General features: G+C 42.7%; 1 protein-coding gene across 1 annotated transcript in view; it reads left to right on the forward strand.

Annotated features, from left to right (window-relative positions):
• KCNH5 (potassium voltage-gated channel subfamily H member 5) overlaps positions 1–18,883 on the forward strand; it is a 55,243-nt gene that overhangs the window by 7,658 nt on the left and 28,702 nt on the right. Inside the window, exons 2-4 of the mRNA XM_088166609.1 lie at positions 4,931–5,054; positions 9,408–9,514; positions 13,750–13,878. Coding sequence (XP_088022735.1) covers positions 4,931–5,054; positions 9,408–9,514; positions 13,750–13,878 — 360 coding nt within the window. The remainder of the gene's footprint in view (positions 1–4,930; positions 5,055–9,407; positions 9,515–13,749; positions 13,879–18,883) is intronic.

Genomic DNA, 18,883 nt, shown 5'->3' on the forward strand with positions numbered 1-18,883 from the left:
ATCTCCTGGAATGATTTAGCTGTTCTTGCTCTCCTGTCATTACATAACATGAATTTTACACCGCTTTAGGCATTTTGTTAGTTAAAAAATTGCTCGCACACTGAGGTCTTTTTATTTCGTTTTAATAACAAACACAAGGCTCAGCACTGTGTTGAGTGCTAGCTACTGCAAGATAGAGTAAGATTAAAGGCTTGCTGCTCTACAGCATAGGCTGCCTTTATACAAAAGAGCCTTTTTACAAAATAGAATCGTGGCAACAGTGAATGCAGAGCCTTTTAAAAAATTGTTTTCCTCAATTTGGTGTTTTCCAACCTGAAGTTTTGCTGACTGTATGCCTCTAATACCCTCTTTCCTTGCCATCAGCATTAAACCTTGTAAATATGTTATGAGAGTTATGTTAGCTAATAAAAAGCCTGCTGCCTTCCTGAGATGAATCTGGCAACTCTGAGACAGACGAGTCTGCTGGCAGACCCTGCTTTCCTTACTGGTGTTGAGAGGTGTCAGGTCAAGGAGCATGCACAACCTACAGAGTTCTGATTTGGGCTCCCTACGGTGCATCAGAAAGGGCAGTGGGTGGAGAGGATGGCTAGTGGAGGCAATGACATCAAGACAAGATTAGAAATCATAAAAATTGACTTTTTATCTGTAAGGAAATGGGACGTGGACATGCACTTTCAGTGCATCAGAGAAATCCGAGAAGGATTGTGATGTGCTCATCACCAGAGATTTTGGGATAATCATCGTGTGAGTTTTGAAATTAGCTGCATGGAAGTGTTTTCAGAGTATGAGATACTGCACCATGGTCAGCTGGATCCCAGGTTCCTGGAGTTTCACCATGTGCTGGATCACACCGGAGTCTGCCAGGGTTACTGTCCTGCTTTCAGCAGTGACCAGTGTCTCACTGACCACTGGGGAAGTCCCCAGCTTCTGTAGAAAAATACTTGTGAGATTGGGAGCTTTGCTTAAAGAGATTTTCCTTTCTTGGCCACAGCATGGATATTGCACAAGTATTACTTCACAGCACCTCACAGCTGACATCAGCTGTATTTATGCCAGTCATAACTTTAGCTATCCTTGGCAATCCCTGGTGTGATCTTTCTTTTTCTTTTCCAATTAAAGTGAATTCCTGTGTTCTGGTATGGGTGTAGTGGCTGGATTCAGTGATGTTGGTATGGCTGTTAGTAGCTGAACTCTCTTAAGAAACACTTGTTATTGAGAATACCCCCAACAGAACATATTCTTTCAAAAGACTCACTTGCAGAATATAGTTCTTGTTTATTGGATGTGACAGGAATATGGCTGTGGAGATCCCAGTGCTGGTGTCCTTGCCATGCCCATCACCCTGCCATTCCCAGACCTTTGGTTGGCTCCTTTTCTTTTTCTTCTGAAGAAGGCACAAAACATCCCTTTTGTCTGTTGAAGACTTGAGCAGGGAAGGAGAAGTTACCTCTCCCATGAAGGGAGTCTGAACACCTCCATTCTTTGCTGCCCTGTAGCAACTGGAGATGGAGATAAAATGAGTTTTTTTCCAGTCCTTGTCTGTCACCCTGGTTCAGGCAGCCAGCTGGAAATTGGACAGAGTGGAATTTGCATAGACTGATGGAAATCATAATCAAAGAAACAACTGTGACAACCTTTCTTAGCCATGAAATCATGAATCTGAACTGTAGGAATATGAAAGCCAGGTATGCAGATGGATTTAGCCATGAACTGGCTGTGGATGGATCCTCATTGTAGCCAACTGCAGAAATGGACTTTCAATGAGTAGTTAGTGGTGATAACATGATTTTATAAAATTATGGTCAAAACCAGACAGGTTCTCTCAAAGTTTCCTGTACACAGTTTGGATTTTTACAGCTGAGTATGGACTGGCTCATGTAGAATTAAATCTGCCTGGAGTTATGATTTGTAACTGTAGAAATAGGGACGAATTAATTGTGTCTTGGTTGAAGAAAATAATGAGTCCTGATAAAATATCAGGTAGGCCAAATACAGAGAGTTCTGTGAATATTGAGATTTGGGTACATAATAAAACCAAAGGGTCAGACACTGACCTGTTCTTCCTTCAATTTTGTCAAGTTGTTCAGTGAGCAGCAGCATTAATGAAACATGGATTGCTGTGGCTTTGTGCCTGCAGTTGGATTTATTGTTGTCTAACAAGAGGCAAACATTGATTCAAGGTTTTCCTTTGGCTGGAATTGGACACACAAACACACACAGATATTGGTAGGGGACCTGGTAGTGCTGGGTTTGCAGTTGGGCTCAATCGTCTTGGAGGTCTTTTCCAACCTAAAAGATTCTATGATTCATATTCCTGTGCTGAGCATGGATGAATGAGCTTTGCTTGCTTAGGAGACAAGAGTAAAAAAAAAGAAGTCAATTAAGTAAAGGAAAATTCAAGGGGGCAAAAGAAAACACCTTCTAATATCTGATCAAGCTTCTAATACTAATATGGATCTGATCTAACATTAAAAATTAAAAATGCTAATATCTACCAAGATGTTTCTAGTGGCTTTTTTGCCTCAAATTTTAGAAGAAAAACAAACCCACAACAATTTGTCAATAGCTTGGCCTTACATTTTGTCCCCTCCCAAGTTTCTCGTGGATTTGATCAGTTTGGTGAATGCCTTATCAAATATTTTGAGACCCTCAGGTGCAAAGAAGTATAAAATCCATAGAAGACAACCATTAACTGCTGTTTATCTGGCTGCACCACGTATCTCCTGCTGTGTGCTGTGTGTCCTGAAACAGTGACGTGGTGGGAATGCACAATGGAGCTCATGTCTGTGGATGGAGAGGCTTTCCAGGAGGGCAGGAGGGTTATCTGCCTTTGGACTGAGGTGCTCTGGGGAGCTCAGGGATGTGCAGAGCATCCCTGAGTGCATCATCACCAGGCTGTGCCCTTTGTGTCGAGATGTGTGAGCAGAATTTGAGCCAGAGATGATTCTATAAAGACAATCTTCCCAAATTTAATGGGCAACCTTGGGTTGTTTCCCTGTGAGACGGGAAATTCAGAATTGCTGATGCTCCCAGCATCTCCAGCTTCTGGGGTGTGGTGGTGATGGGGAGGCATGGGGAGAGCCCAGGTTTGGGGGGTTTGGGGTGTCTCCTCTTTTCCAAACTGGAGGTGCTACCTAATGACAAAAGGAAAAAATCTTGCAACAGTGTTAAGGTGAAAAGATAAAAACCAACTCTATAATGAAAGCTTTCAGGTGCACAAATACAGCTCCGTGCACACGTGAAAAAAGGGTTTTCACAATTTTTATCAGGTTAATTAATTAGTTTATCTAGCTAGTACATCCAGTAGGAAATCAGCTACCCCAGTAACCCACTCTTGGGTCAGCCCCTTGGAATTGGTCCCGGGGCTTCTTTGCCCTATTTTCTTGTTTTATCTGTTAAGTTCTGGTGAAAAACAAAATGTCCTTATCAGAAATTCTCTCCTTAAGATTAAACAGAATTTCAAGAATGTGTTAGAAAAGAGCTTATTATGAGAAAGGGCAGGAAAAGTACTAAAAAGTATACAACTGTGTATTAAAAATCTACATGGCTACAAATATATGAAAATATATAAAAAGTTAAAACATCTTTAGGCATCAGTGGAGATGCAGGTGTGGGGGGAATGCCAGTACAGTGGGATGAGCTCCAGAAAACCCTTTGGTCCCCAGCGGTTTAGGATGTCCCCTGAGAGTCCCAGCAGGAAGGGGCTGGTGGAATCCAGGGATATCTTATGTAATGCTCAGGCTTTACTCCATGTCTCCTGCTGTTTGTAGCAAGGGCATCTTCCTGTGGGTAGGAAAGCAATTTTTTAAAGTTGACATTTAGGCTTAAAGAATATTTGTGATGGATCCGAGTAAATGCCTTGAGCGTAAAAGTGTTAGATTACACAAAATCTAAACCTCTATTTCTCCCATTGGTTGGCTTTTAAATATTTTGAAATCTGCTTTTCTGTAGAAAATCCAATAATCTCTAGATTATTTTTTGCAAAATTCATGCTTATAAAGAAAAAAAGATAGAAATACTATTTTTTTAGTACATGTTCCATATTCAATAGAATAATATTTGCACAATATCCGATCCAGTCACAGTTATAAACAGTCTGAGTAGGGCATGTGTAGCTCATGCAAACTCAGTGTTACTTTTATGTTAAAAACAGTATGCACACCTGAGTAAATGTCTGTTGTTGTCATAACCATTCTTTGGCTATTATGAGGAAAATTTGTAAAAATATCCTCTTTTTTTTCCCCACAAGAACTACTGAAAGGAACATTTCCTATAATTTTTATGCAGCAATGACTGTTAATAGTACATTTTAATAGCTTTTTAGCTCCAGTGAATGGGACCATATAGTTCCATAGCTGTAGTCAAGATGAAATTGAAAACTAACAGGAAAAATAAAGAAAACACTGAAGATTACCATAGACTACAATTTTAAAACATCTGCTTTCCCCAGCGTCACCTGGCACTCTCTCCCTCATCCCAGGGACACTGGCTGTGTTCTGCAAAACAGACTCAGACCTGCCAGGAAGAAAAAATTACTTCTCCAAGCAAAAGAGTCTTTATCAGCTTTGGGCACTCATACAATTCAGCATTTAAAACTCAGTTTGCTCGTTAATTTAATGTTGCTTTTAAGATATATATATAATATAAAACCAAAACATGCTATCTTGCCCAGATGTTGTGAATAAATGAATGCTTTCTAAATTGTTAGAGCATTGGGCTTATATCAGTGTTTTGTAGTGTAGGAAGCTACTTGCATTACCAATTATCCTGTTTTATCACTAATTCTTTTCAGATGTCCATTTGGATTTCCCTCTGGAATGTCAACACAGAAGTTACTGTCACAAATAACTCTGCATCTGCTGTGTGACACAAGGAGGACTTGACTGTACTTTGCCACTGACAACCTCTCTTCTGCTCCTTGTCCTTTCAGAATCCAGTTTTTTGTTGGGAAACGCCCAGATTGTGGACTGGCCCGTAGTTTATAGTAATGACGGATTTTGTAAACTCTCTGGATACCACCGAGCTGACGTCATGCAGAAGAGTAGCACTTGCAGGTATGCCCGTTGCCTTTTTGCTGCCACTTGGTGCACTTGAGAACTTTTAATCTGCTGGGGAGGTTTTGGGAGAAAGGATTGAGGTGAGAAAGGCATTGTTTTGTGGATGTTGAAGTCTTAAAACAGTCTTTAAATGAGACTGGCAACTTATACACACCATGGTAAAGCACCTTGACATTTATCCTGGTGAAAATAAACTCCAGCTAATGATCCAGTAAAGAGAGTGGGGGTTTAGGTAATATAGTTCAAAGGCACTTTTGCTGGATTGTTCTGAGCTCAGCTGTTGCCATGCCAGGAGGCAATGGGCTCTTCTGTAGCCCACTCTGGCCCCTGTTATTAAGCATACACAGAGCCCAGTAATGTACAAAGTGCATCTTTATTCCCAAGAAAGTGATTAGGCTGCTGATATATTTACTCTAAGCATTGCAGCTTTATGGCTTTTTTTATTTTTATTGGTGGTCTTTCAGGAGCGAGCAGCTGTGATTTGTGGCTGGATGTGCATTTGAGCCGTGTGTGCTGCATCCTTTAGGAAGAGATGCTTTTGGGGAAGGACTGGCTCCCTGATGTGTGTGAATGTGTGTGTGAGCAAAGCAAATGAGGGCCAGAGGCAAGAAGGGAGGGCAGAGATACAAGTTTGGGTAGGTTTTCCCTTTCTGCCTTCAGGGAGTGACCAATTCCAGGATTTAGGGACAGAGGATGGGATATCTGGAAGTGTTCAAGGCCAGGCTGGACAGAGCTTGGAGCAACCTGGTCTGGTGGAAGGTGTCCCTGCCCATGGCTGGGGATTTGGATCTTTGAGGTCCCTTTCAACCCAAACCATTCTGTGATTCTGTGATCTACAGTGACAGTTTCTGGGAGGTGATGCTGCCATACACTGGTGTTCAGCTGATGCTTCAGTGTTAGATTTGGTGCTGAGATGGCAGCTCTGTGGCCTGATTTTTATGTGTCCTTGCAGTGCCAAAGCTGTGCAAAGAAGCCCCACTGAGGATGCCCATGGGACCCACAAAGCTGCACCTCAGAAATGGTGTCAGCTCTTCACCTTGCAGAGTTTTGAAGCTATTGATGTGTATCTGTACTTGCTGTTCCTCCTGGGCAGATGTTTGTCTCTTGTAATTGGTGCCTGAACGCTTTAGGATGAAGAGAGCTGTAAATTTGGTGTAGGGTTGGATGCCTTCTGTGCCTCACTCTTCCTCTGCCCTGGATAATTCCTCTCAAACATCTGTTACTGCCCTGCAAACCCAGACCTGCTCTGATGCTGCTGCTCTGCATCCTGGCAAAGGACAGAGGAGCACAGTGTGAAATTTCAGATGGGGCTTTTCTGTGCCAGGAGATGCTTTAAGAGGACGGTGGGAGCCCAGGCATCCTAAATGACAGCTGGTCTGTTTTAGGGGTGGAGAAAATATCTAAGCTTGTGCCTCTCTCTGTGTATTTCAGCAAGTCTTGCTTCTCTTTGATAAGTGTGTTTTCTACGTAGCAGGATTCTCAGTTACAGAGTGGTTTTGATATTTATGTCTTGTATAGTTTGCACTCAAGGCATTTGACAAGCACTAAATAACAAAAAAAAAAAAAAGAAAAAAAGGAAAAGAAAAAAAAGAGGCAGAAAAAGACAGTGATTGACTAAAGAAGTAGGAGTCCCTCCATGTGTACAAAATAGGACAGACTAAATTGAATTAAACTTGTGATAAGCAAAAATCTTACATAACTTGTGCAGTGAAAGGCTCTGAGGTTCCATTGGTGCTGTTAAAAACTGCCTTCTGAAAAATGTTTTTATTGTTCCAGAAGCCTTTAAAATGTTTCTTTATGTGTGAATATAATATGAGAATTGAGCATTACAGGTTTACTGCAACAATAAGCTGCCTGTAATTTAAAACATAAAGTTGATTGATATTCTGCAGCACTAACTGGTATCGTCCACCTCTCATCATCAAGTAGGCTTTGTCATTTTAACAACTTTCTGCATTATAAGTCATGTAAAATCAAGCACTTCAACAAATTCTTGCTGTTTTTTCCTTCAGGACTATGAGAAACGTTTTAAGTCTCAAGAAAACAAAAAAGAGATGCATCAGAGCATTAAAAAAGACACAGTAAAAAAAAAATTAAAATCAAACTTTTTGTTGTCATCTCATGTATAAATGTATAAAAGGTTATCAGGTGAAATGGGGAGAGAAAGGCAGGTCTGTCCTCGAGACATCTGTGCATGTTAATGATACTCAGCACATTAATGAAGCTCCATGCCTGGGTAAAACCATTTCCTGCCTTCAGCTACTGGTGGCATCTCCTTTGCTGTCCCAAAGGTGACAGTTTTGCCATGCCATTTATAAAATCACAGAATCATTTGGGTTGGGAAAGACCTCTGAGATCCTTGAGACCATCCACTCCCCCAGCACTGCCACCTCCACCACGATGCCATGTTCCCAAGTGCCACATGCTCGTGTTTTCTGAACATTTCCAGGGGTGGTGATTCCACTGATGCCTTGGGTTTTAGCTTTTATATTTTTCAGAATCTCTGCTGCTTAGTGTGTAACTCTGAAACTTCCTATTAGGTGTTGGTCTCTTCACAGGGTAGTGACAAAACAATCCCTGCCCAGCTGGAGAATCAAGGACACCCAGTACCCAAAAATCAGAAACAACAGTGAGGGAAAGGGGGCAAGGCAGGGGCTGAGACTCCATAGCCTGGGGCTGTGGTTGGACAATTGACCCCAAGATGAAACAAAACTTATAAAAGTGTAAAAACTCGTGACCAGGATGCATGTGGGATTTGGTTTGGGTGTAGCCCCAGCCAGGCTCTTGCACTGCCCAAGGTGAATCCTTTCAATAAATTCCTATTTTATTCCTTTTGCTCTGTCTAGTCTCTACTCCAGGCCAGCCTTTCCAGGCATCACCACAGCCTTCCTGGGCAGCCTGTTCCAGTGCCTGACCACCCTTTCAGGGATGTTTTTCCCAATACCCACTCTAATCACTGTCTGTGCCTGTGTTACCAGTGAGGAGGCAGTGTCAGTGACCTGCAGTGCAGCCCCTCTGATGCTGCCATCACCAGAGCAGGCAGCACCTTGCTGTGGGAGCAGCTCCACTGCCTCCCTGGGCTGGCTGTGGGATGAAAAGATTCATGGGCTGGCCTTCAATGAGTACCCTAATGCTTGGCAAGCCTCTAAGCACTATGTTGTTTTATTGTTTCTTTCAGAGCAGTAGACATAAAAGAAATGTTTATTGAACCTTTGGAGGTCTGTTGATCAATAAGAGAAGCTGCACTGAAACCACAGAGGCACTGATAGCTTTTCCTTTCCACATTCTCAGGGTTGTCTGTTGTAGGTTTCAGCTGAGGCTCAGGCTGTTTGTGAACGAAGAGAATGGGGGGAAAAAAGTCTGATCAATTAAAAGTATATTCATCCAAGTGTCTGAAAGCTTTTATCTGATGTTCCATTTTCTTTCAGTTCTGTAGTTGGGAATTTTCACAGAGCAACCTTCACTTATTTTTAATCCAGGGGAGAATGACAATAAAAGCCTGGCTGTTTCCTTACAAAGGCTGTCAAAAGTAAGGTCAGGGGGTTGGGTTTGCTTACACCAGCTGGAGGTCTGACCTGGAAAAGAATGCAAAGATGAGATGGTTAAGTGGCAAGAAATAGCAGAGTTAAAATTACATTTTTATATTCTCAGCCTGGACAGGGATGAGTCTCCAAAAGCTTTTTAGTATTTTCCACTGAGCTATTAAAGAAATGCAGTCTACAGTAAGGAAAACAAGGATGAATTTGGTTGTTTGGTAGTAGTGCAGACATAGCTACACATTGTAGTCACTGCTTCTCACTGTTTAAATCCTGCCTCTATTTGTATTGGTATTTAGTAGAAGAATTCCAATTATCTTATTTTCCCAGATGCATCTTGACAAGATTAGATTTGCAGCCATCGGTTCAGCCCACAGCCTTTACCCATAGTAGCTTACATCCCTCCTACTGAAGGATTTTCATGAGGATTGAACAAAATTTGGGAGATTTTAGAGGTTTTGTTCAGTTTTCTCTGTTTTGACAGCAATACTGCCGTGGCCTGCAGCTGTAGTGATAATGGTTTCATAAGCTGTCAGTTCTTTTTCTAACCATATATCCTTAAAGATATGCTCAGTAAAGCACTTAATGAAGCATTATGTTGGATTTATTTGCAGTCATTTACAGTAAGAAGGTGGTCATGGTTAGTCAGTATTGTAGGTGTCCTTGTGACTCTCTTAATATTTAAATGGAGTGTAAATCATAATTAAACCTTGGTAAATGACAGTTCATAGCATCTTCAATGCTTTTGCTATTTAATGCAACTGTAACAATGCTGTTGCTTGTCTAGAAAAAAAACAGATCTTTTTTTTTTCAGTTTTATGTATGGTGAACTGACAGACAAGAAGACCATTGAAAAAGTCAGACAGACTTTTGACAACTATGAGTCAAACTGCTTTGAAATTCTCCTCTACAAGAAAAACAGTATGTATATATTTGTATGTGGTGCTGGGAGTTGTAAAGCATATTTAAAGCATGTAATAGACTGAAAGAAATTTTCATTTTGACATATGGGTAAATTTGGGGCAAGATTTGGAGAAGAAACAGGTATTTTGGTTACCACAGCTCAGGAAGAGAGCTCTCTTTTCAGTCCAAGCATTCAGATTGCCAAGAATAGTAGTTGTTCCCTGCTGTCTCTAGTCTGACTCCTTCTTTCAAAAATATATTTAGTTTTGAGGATTGTTTCCCTGAAGGGAAACTGACTGGGTTAAGTGAAAAGAAATGCTGAATGAGGATCCCCCACATCCCTCAGGGAACTCCCCCATGTCTCCACAAGTGAGAACCCAGGCCCTGCTGGGTTCTCCTGCTGCTCCTGGCGGTGCCTCCGTGGTGTGTGAACCAACACACGAGCTCTGGGGACTGCACTGAGCCTGGCACATAGCCCAGGGATTAGTTAGAAAACCAGGGATTTCCACTGCTTAATGACATCCAGGGCCTGTGCTCCTCCTTCTTGGTGGCATTGGGTTTGCAGGATGTTGCCAGAAACAGAGATTTTCTTCATTTTGTCTTAACCACGAGCCACTCCAGTCACATCTTCTGTCCTGGGCAGTCCTGGCTTGTCGACCTTAGAGCACATTCTGAGCACAATCCATGCTGGTGTGTGGCCTCAGGCTGGGCTGGTGCATGGTGGACAGTCCTGCTGAGCTGCTGGTTGCAATTCCTGTTGTTGTCAGTGGAAATGAATGGTCTCCTTCACTAGCACAGACCATCTGCCCAAGATGGAAAGCCAAAACCCAGGTTAAACGTGCTCCAGAAAAGCTGGTTCCTCTACTCTGCACAGAATTAGTCCAGTTGCCTGGTTTGGTGGCCAAGGGCAGTCCAAGACCAATCCTGTGGAGATGTTCTCCTCAGTTTGGCTCTCAGTGCCCTGTACAGGGTGCAGGTGCTGTGGGGATGGGGATCTTTCCCCCTGGGTCACCTGCCTGGAGCCCAGAATCTGAGGCATGCTTCCCCTGGCTGGGCTTTGATGCTGGTTTGGGATTACCAGAGCTTTTCCCTGCATGCTGGGGCTGAGGGAAGGGAATGTTGTGCCTCAGGAAAGGGCTCCCTGTGCCTGACTGCCCCATTTCACTGCAGACTCACCTAAACCTTCCATGACATTGAAGGGAGCATCCTGGTCACCTCTCCTTATGCTTTGCCTCTGTTTTCCCTTTTTAGACTAAATCTTCCTGTGTGGGCACTAAAATAGCAGGAAATGCCTGTAGAGTTCTCCAGTTCTGCCTGCATCAGGGCATTTTAGCCAGCATGCTAATTAAAGAGAGAAGGCAGAGCAGCTCTGAAGTCCAGCTGTTCCTGCAGGTGCCCAGGGGAGCCCTCCCAATGACCTCGTTTTGGTTCCTAAGCATACAGATGTGCCTGTTCCACAGATTTTCTGCTTCTCTTCCCGTTTCCTGTGCAGGTCACCTGGATGCCCCCTGACATCAGGGGAATTTCCTGGGACAGTCTCATGTTTATCTTTGCTGATGGTGGTGCCCAGCACTGCCACTCCCTGTGTCCATGTGATTTCCAAAGTGGATCCTAGAGACCCTGTGCTCTCCCCAACCCTGGCTTCTCTTAGTAAATGCTGGAGCAGCTCTTGCTCTAGAAGGAGACTGAATTAAATTCCTTTCTATTTTATTTATGTATAAAAACAGAAAAGTCCTCTCTTGGTGACTTTCCTGTAACAAGGCAGATGCTTTTTGCTTTGGGTTGTGGATTGTCTGCTGGAGCTTGATGATGCTGCAGAGATTTATTGAGCTGCAGTTGCCTTAATAAAATCTTCACCTTTGCCCAAGTCTCTGAGCGTACACTTTCCATAAATTATGCAGAATTACAGAAGGACTTTATGGAAAATTACTCAGTATTCCTCTCTGGGCTTGAGTCACTTCCCATCTGTAACATCTGTTGTCAGCTTTATTCTCCATCACCCAAAACCCAGAACCTCAACCTCTCACTGGTGCTAACAGGCTCACCTTTGGCTCCAGCTCAGCAGCTGCTGTGCTCAGGGTTTGTCATTCTCTGAGCCTTGTGGAAGATGGTCCTTCAAGACACTGCCTGCTTATCCTCCAGGCTGAAAACTGGAGCAGAGAAGGAAATAAAGATTAGTTATCTCTTGGTATGAATGTATTTCTGCACAGTGTAGGTGGTTACCCTGTGGAAGGGCTTGTGTTTATCACCTACATGAGGCTTGCAGTGCCTTCAGAGCACCCTCCCACCCACATTTTCAAACTGTAGGTCCAGGTGTGCTGGGTGTTTTTGATAATGTGGCACAATGTGGGTTGTTTGTTTTTTTCTTTCTTTACCCATTTTACTTCTGGCAGAGGGACATTTTGAGGTTTTCTTGTTGTTTTCCCATCCTTCTCTGCTGTGTTAGAGATGATCTTTAAGGGCTGATGTTCTCTGGCAGCATCTGTTTGACTGCTGCCTTCACACTCCCCTTGCTGTTCTAACCCAGCTTGCAGGTTCCAGTTTCAAGACTTGAAAGCCTGCTACAACTTTCTTCTGCTTTGCTGCATTCTCTTATTATATAGTCCTTACCTCTGCCCACACAACTATTCACCAACCACATTAAGCATGCCTGCATATACATATATATATTTATATATGTATTGCATGTCTCTCTATGTGTATATCTATATGGTAATACTCAGGGAATCTCTTTACCAGCTTTTCCTCATTTTGCTGCTTCTACAGCAGTACCCTCAGATTATTGTCAGCACCCTTGCACAGGGTGTTTTGCCTACTTGCTTTCATCTCAAAGTGTACCAAGGGATTCCCACGTATAAGTGCAAGTTACTTCTCCAGAAAGCTGCAGCACTCTGTTTTAGTAGTTATAGAAAGTCTTTTGTCTTGGGTTAGCAACTGGGAATTAAGATAATCAAGTAATCAGCATAATGGCTTTGGAATTATCACAAAAAGCAGTCCCACATCTCTCCCACTTCTCCAGTTTACTGGTAGTGAATTACTGGTTTAATCTCGGATAAATTTCAATAAACCCTTGTGGGTTTTAACCTTCCCCACAGTAGTCCAAGCCCAAATGGTTTTCTCTGCCCTCTGGGATCTGAGCTGCAGTTCCTGGCACAGCTCCCAGAGCTGGTGCATCAGAGGAGATTTGGGGGGGCCAGCAGTGCCCGTGTGGGATAACAGTGGGCAAGAGGCTTGTGCCAATGTGTCAGCTCTCAGGCAGCTCAGGAGAAAAGCCATTCTGTCAACTGGCTGAAAGCACATCAAATCCCAGAGGGAATTAGCTGGCTGCGAAGGCATTTCTGGTGCAGCGTGTGTAGGTGTTTGGGAGGGAGGGACACAGAGCTTTGGTGGATGGAGAACATCTGACATTCTCAGCCCTGCAGGGGAACAGGGTGTTTCTAAGAAAATTGCTCCAGTGTTCTAGGATTTCACCCCTTGTGGAGCACACCTGCATGTGTGTAGGGAACTGCCACGTGTGTGTCAGCCTGGAAGACCAACTTCAGCTCCTGAGCACCTCTGCACACAGGGGGGATTTACCAAAAGCCAAGCTGACCACTCCAAAAACAAGAGCTGGTTTTGGCTGTTTATCTGATGGGTGGTAGGATTTGAAACACACTTGGTTTGATTTCAGAAGTTAAGTAGAGTTAACTGTGCTGGGAGAGTGCTGCACTGGGCAGGGCAGTGAGGAGGTGGAGGTGTGACCAGAAACACAAAAAAGAAATCAAACCTGATTTGTCCTGATAGGACATTGAGGGTCCAACTCAAGTCCTCATAAATAATGTAGTCATATAGAATTTGGAGCACTTCACATATAGTCCATCATTTTAGGATTTGATAGCTCCATGTGATGTAAAGAGGGAATCAACGATGCCATCCACATTGTTTTTTTCTTCCTTTTCTACCTTTCAGATCTAAGTTTGTGTGACATGTTGGGAAAAAACAAGAGAAAGAGGCGAAGAACAATGTTTTTTATTTCAGAATTAATTTTTGTATAGCCTCCTGTCTCTGTTTATCATCTAGTTAGATTAATGCAGCTGTAAAAATGGGAATGTATTGTTTTCCTTGGAGGAAGTAGAATTAAAAACTCTGGAAGATGCAAAAATATTGAGATATACACCTAAACTATATGTGTATTTTAATAATGTGTAAATGTTATGGGTTGGGGGTAGTTTGTGCTACACCACATTCCAATGTCACTTTTTTCTCTGCTCCAGGAACCCCGGTTTGGTTCTACATGCAAATTGCACCTATAAGAAATGAGCACGAAAAAGTGGTTTTGTTCTTGTGCACTTTTAAGGATATCACTTTATTCAAACAACCGATCGAAGATGATTCAACAAAAGGTAAACATGAAATACATTATTATTTTTTGTGAAGGATAGAGGTAAATGTTTGAGCTCAGACCTGTCACAGGGATGTGTCATGTCTGTGATCTGTGTCTTGAACTTGTTTTGTGACCTGTCAGAGTTTCAATGCCACCCTCCTAAATTATTTTTAAAAAAAGGATAAATCGCAGTGAGTGGAAATTCCCTACCAATGATTTTTCTAGAGTCACAAGCCTTCCCTTTTATTTGTAATTCACTTCTTCATCACTACAGCTGGCACTTTCTAAAAATTGCACAGTTTTGAGTCGTTTGAATGCTGTGCTGTTTTGGGATATCTTTCTGTTATGGGACAGGTGTCATCTTTTCAGGAAAAAATAATTCCAGCTCCTTGTGATGAGATGCTGATATTTCTTCCCTTTCTCCCTCCTGGAGGTGATGAAAGAAACAGCCTGAGTCATTTATTGCAGCTCAGGAGTGATGACTGCATGGCAGTGGGCATTGTGCTTGTTACTTACCAGCTGCAGGGCAGGATTTTGTTGGAATGCTCTTGTCACAGAGCAGCTCATGGCCAGGCCTGCAGCCTTGCAGGAGAAATTGGTGGGGAAAGGTACAGAGGATGTGGCAGCATCATCCTCTGCTTTAGTTGCAAAACACGTGTCTTGTGTCAGGTTTACATGTGTATTGCTTTGGGTGAAACAGTGCTGCAGAAAGGACACATTATCCACGTCTCTTGGAAGTTGCCTCCTGATGATTAATTCTTTACTATATTTTTCCCTTCACGCTTGAAGAAGGCTTGATATCTCACTTGGAGCTGGTGTGCTCTAAGCCATCTTCTTTGGGATGAAGTTGCTGTCATTTGAATGCAAACAGCATTTGAAGTAATTTCTTAATATCTAGATAGCTCTCATTACAAGTGTTTGGATAACGGAAAAGTCAGTTTATAAAGGCAGACTTAAAATGAAAGGCTCCCCTCTGAGCTAACACTAAATACGACATTTTTTTTTTTTGTCTAGAGAGTATTATCCATAAAATTATAAGATCCTGATATAGGAATACCTTCTCAGCCATCATAAACTTTATTGCCTCTACAATTTAGCTAGCAACCTGCGAATGTTCTTTATTTCGCTTTCAGCTCCATAATGTGGAATTCTTCTGCCTGGAAATAATCTGAGTTTTTTAGGGTAAATGTCAGTTAATTAAAAGGACTTTATAGGTATCTGAAGGCGTGGGACTGGCTCCTTGCTGCAGTGTATGTAATACATGGTGTGAGCTCAGCAGGGAAAAAGGCAGTCTTTGCAAGAATCCTCTGGTAAGGTTTCCTGCTTGATGCTTTCTGGGGGAACCAAGATGTATCTCACATGGAACCAGCTCCCAAATCCCCCCTTTTTCCCAGCTCTGCCCCACTTCCCACAGGACTGAGTTGCACTGAGAAGTGTTGGGCTGCATCAGGACAGAGAAATCATAGTGCAGGTGGCTCTCAAATGCAGAAATGATGAATGTTGTGTCCTTTGGATTCTCAGCCTGGGAGATTCAAACTCTGCTACCTTCCCTGGGGAGGCAGGGATGTGTTCCAGGGGCTGAGATCTTCCCTTCCCCATCTTGTGGCTGAGGAGGAGCAGAACTCATGGGACATCCAGAACAGGAATGTATGCTCCTGTGGGAAAGAGCAACAGCAGTGAAATGCGTGACTTGTGTGCTGCTGCTGTGCAATGAAGGGCACCATTAGTTAAAATGCCAGGTATTAATGATGGACATCATGAAATATTGCCCTCAGCAGCCAAAGAGGTTTGGCTCTATGTCTAAAGAGCCCTTAATTCTGTCAAAGTCATACTCTAAAAGCCCCCAAACTCAAACAGAACATGGCAGAGGCGGTGCAGCCACATTTCCCAAGTGCCTTTAAAGCATAGAATTGGAGCTTTAAGAATCTGCTCAGGGTGCTTTGATTAGAGCATTGAAGAGCATTGATCTGTGCCTCCAACAAACCTCATCATTACAAACCACTGACCTGATTTTTCTTCTGCTTTTGTATAAATTAAAGCTTGTCTTTTGCATCCTTGATATAAGGAAAACATTCCAATATTTGCAGCACTTTATTACAGGGGTGGGAAAACAGCACTGTTGCACTACCCTGTGTGTCTCAGCTCTGTGGGTCTCTGGGATCCCATGGCACTGGGATCATAGATTTTTTGTGTCAGACATGGTGCTATGAGAGATACATAATTCATTGTCCCTGCAGATAACATTACAATGTGCTTAGAAGCTGCCAGGCCACTTTCTTTTTGAATTATGAGATTGGTAAACATATATGTTAAAATTTAGTGGGGATTTTTTAAAGTCTTGTGGAAGAGGGTTTCAATAAAATACTTCTGTTGAGTGCTGGGATTTGCCATTGAAAGAGCTAATTTTTTTTTCCTTTTTAAAAGAAGGATATTCTTTAAGAAATTCTGCCAGGACCATGCAATACATAATACATAAGTAACTATGGTGCAGATGAGTTACTGTGTGTTACTTATGGGAGCAGTAAATTTGAGATGAAAAATTCAGCAGGAATAAAATATTGATGCCATTATGCAATAATCTCTCCATACCAAAACGTTCTGCACTGTTCGAAGGTGTGCTGCTTTGTTGTGAAGCTTCAGTATATCACGCCCCTGTGAGGTATTTAAATCATGGCACTGCAGAGTGTCTGTGTGTCCCCACTCCTGGAAATACCTGGTTGGATTGGCCAGATCTGCTGGCAGTGGGGTTGGCATCTCATGGAGACCTTGCCAGGGAACAGCAGGTTTTGGGGACAGGGAGTGATGCTGAGGATGCAGATCTGCCCAAAAGTGTCGAGCAGCTTATCGGGTTTGTGAAAGCAGGACAGACGAATGAAACAGTTGTCTCACTACAGAGCACACTGACAGGGTGAGGTGGGATGTTTTATTTTCCTGATGTGGTTTTAAAACCAAAGTTTTTTCAGTGCAAAACCATGCAGTTGATTTCACAGGGACCAGCCCCGTGTGAGCAGAGGGAATCAGAGAGGTCTGGGATGCTGTGACAGATGGTGTGCATCTCTGCTTACCTGTGTGCTCACCACTGGCTCTGTTAATGCTGAAAGGAGGAGGAGGAGGAGGAGGAAGGGAGGAGGAGGGAGCTTTGCTTGACAGAGGGAGTAAAAGTAATGAAAATTTTTCCTGGGCTCACCCAGGAGGCTGTGAATTTGCTGCAGACCAGAAAGCTGTTGAAACTTACTGGACTCTAGGCAAGACAGGAGAAAAGGGATATTTAAAAGCCACCTTCCTCTCATAAAATACAGTGACAGAGATCAAAACCCTTGTTTTCTGAGAGGGTACAGGCAGTAGACACTAAAGATTGGACTGACTTGTTTTCTTGTTACTTGTGCTCCAATCTATTATTTCTGGGTGATGCATGGGAGACCTATGATGTATGGCAATGGAACAGTGACCAAAAAGTGCTGTAAAGCCATTCCTTGTAAATGGAAAATTACTTCAAAAAGTCTCTAACCAGTCAAAAATGTCAAAACCCCCCAGCAATTCCAGCAGAAGCAGCAAAAACGATGATGGAAGGAAGGATCAGCCTCCTGTTTGATGTGTTCCCTCCTGGGTGAAGGCAGCTGTGGAGGTCTGGAGGATAGAGAGAACACCCTCCATTGGTTTGGTTTTTGATTTATAGTGCCTCAGTCCTGAGCCAGTGGCTGATGAGCTGTGGGTGGGGCAGTGTGGAAGAAGAAGAGATGTGAGAATTCGTGGAGAAGCAGGAGGCAATGGCTTCACTTGGTGGCCACTGGGCCAGTGCCTTATTTTCTGGTTAAGGAGCTGTGTTGTGTTTGTCTGATCTGTCCTTTCCTTCTCCTGCTCCTCTTTGCTAACAGGAATATTTGTCTGATCTGGATTCAGTGGCAAGCAGCAGGTCCCACCTGTGGTGACAGAGGGCCAGGTCCCCAGGTGTCCTGGCTCGAGGCCATGCACAGCAGAGGTGGAAGGCCATTACAAGCATATGAAAGATCCTATTTTGTATTTTCTTTAAGCGAATAAAACCCAAAGAATGTTTTTTTTTATGTTTGTATCATTGTCGGGTCACAGTTGGATGCTTTTATCAGCTTGCTGAGCTTTTATTCTGTCTTTACCCAATGGCCTTTTAAAAACATCTGAAGACTTTCAATTCCTCCAAAGACACACAGTGGTAATAATCTTCTGTTTATTTGTTAGGGAAAAAATGAAGCCATTTTTCTGGGCCCTAACTATTAGAAGGGTGAATGGGGCCACTTAAAATGTTAACACCATTTGAAGCCAGCAGTGCTGTAGATTCTATTGAACAGAAGGTTTAAGAATAGAAAAAAAAAAAAAAAAAAGGTGAGCGTTTTTGGTTAATAGTGGAGTTTCACCTAGTCATGCAATGGTTTTATTCCCTTTGTTATCATCAATGAAGGAAAAACATGGCCTCTATGTAAACTTAGAATTTTATTTTTGGCTACGATTCTCACTGGTTATCTGGAGTCTCTATAAACTGAAATATCAGGCTTCTCACATCTGTAGTGGTGGGGAAATTCTAGAGAATAATGATGTGCTGTTGAATCAGGATGCAAAGTTGTGTTAATGAGCCCCCTACAACTCAGGACAGTGTGCTGTTACCAGATGGGATCAGGAAATGGCACAGCAGGATACTGAAGTTGCTTTTTTTTTCTTTCCCCACTTGATAGAGCCAGACTCTGATAATCAAGTCTGTCTGGGACAACGCTGTAATGCTTCCAGTGATATAACTCTTTATGGTTATATAACTCTATATAATGATACAACTCTATCTCAGAGTGTGACAGGGCTATAAAAAGTGTAGTAGTTGCAGAAATACATGCTTATGGCTTGCTAATCCTTGCTAAGCCTATAATTCTGATCCTTTTTTATCTTTAATATGGGCAAGTTATTAAGCATATATAACTAGTTGCACATGGGAACCTTTTTTTCCTTGAGGGGGTATCAATCCTGGTGATAATAGAAGAAGTGGGTGGAGGGATTAGAGCATG

The sequence above is a fragment of the Sturnus vulgaris genome, chromosome 6 (genome assembly GCF_052056855.1).
Source record: "Sturnus vulgaris isolate bStuVul1 chromosome 6, bStuVul1.hap1, whole genome shotgun sequence".
Lineage (NCBI taxonomy): Eukaryota > Metazoa > Chordata > Aves > Passeriformes > Sturnidae > Sturnus > Sturnus vulgaris.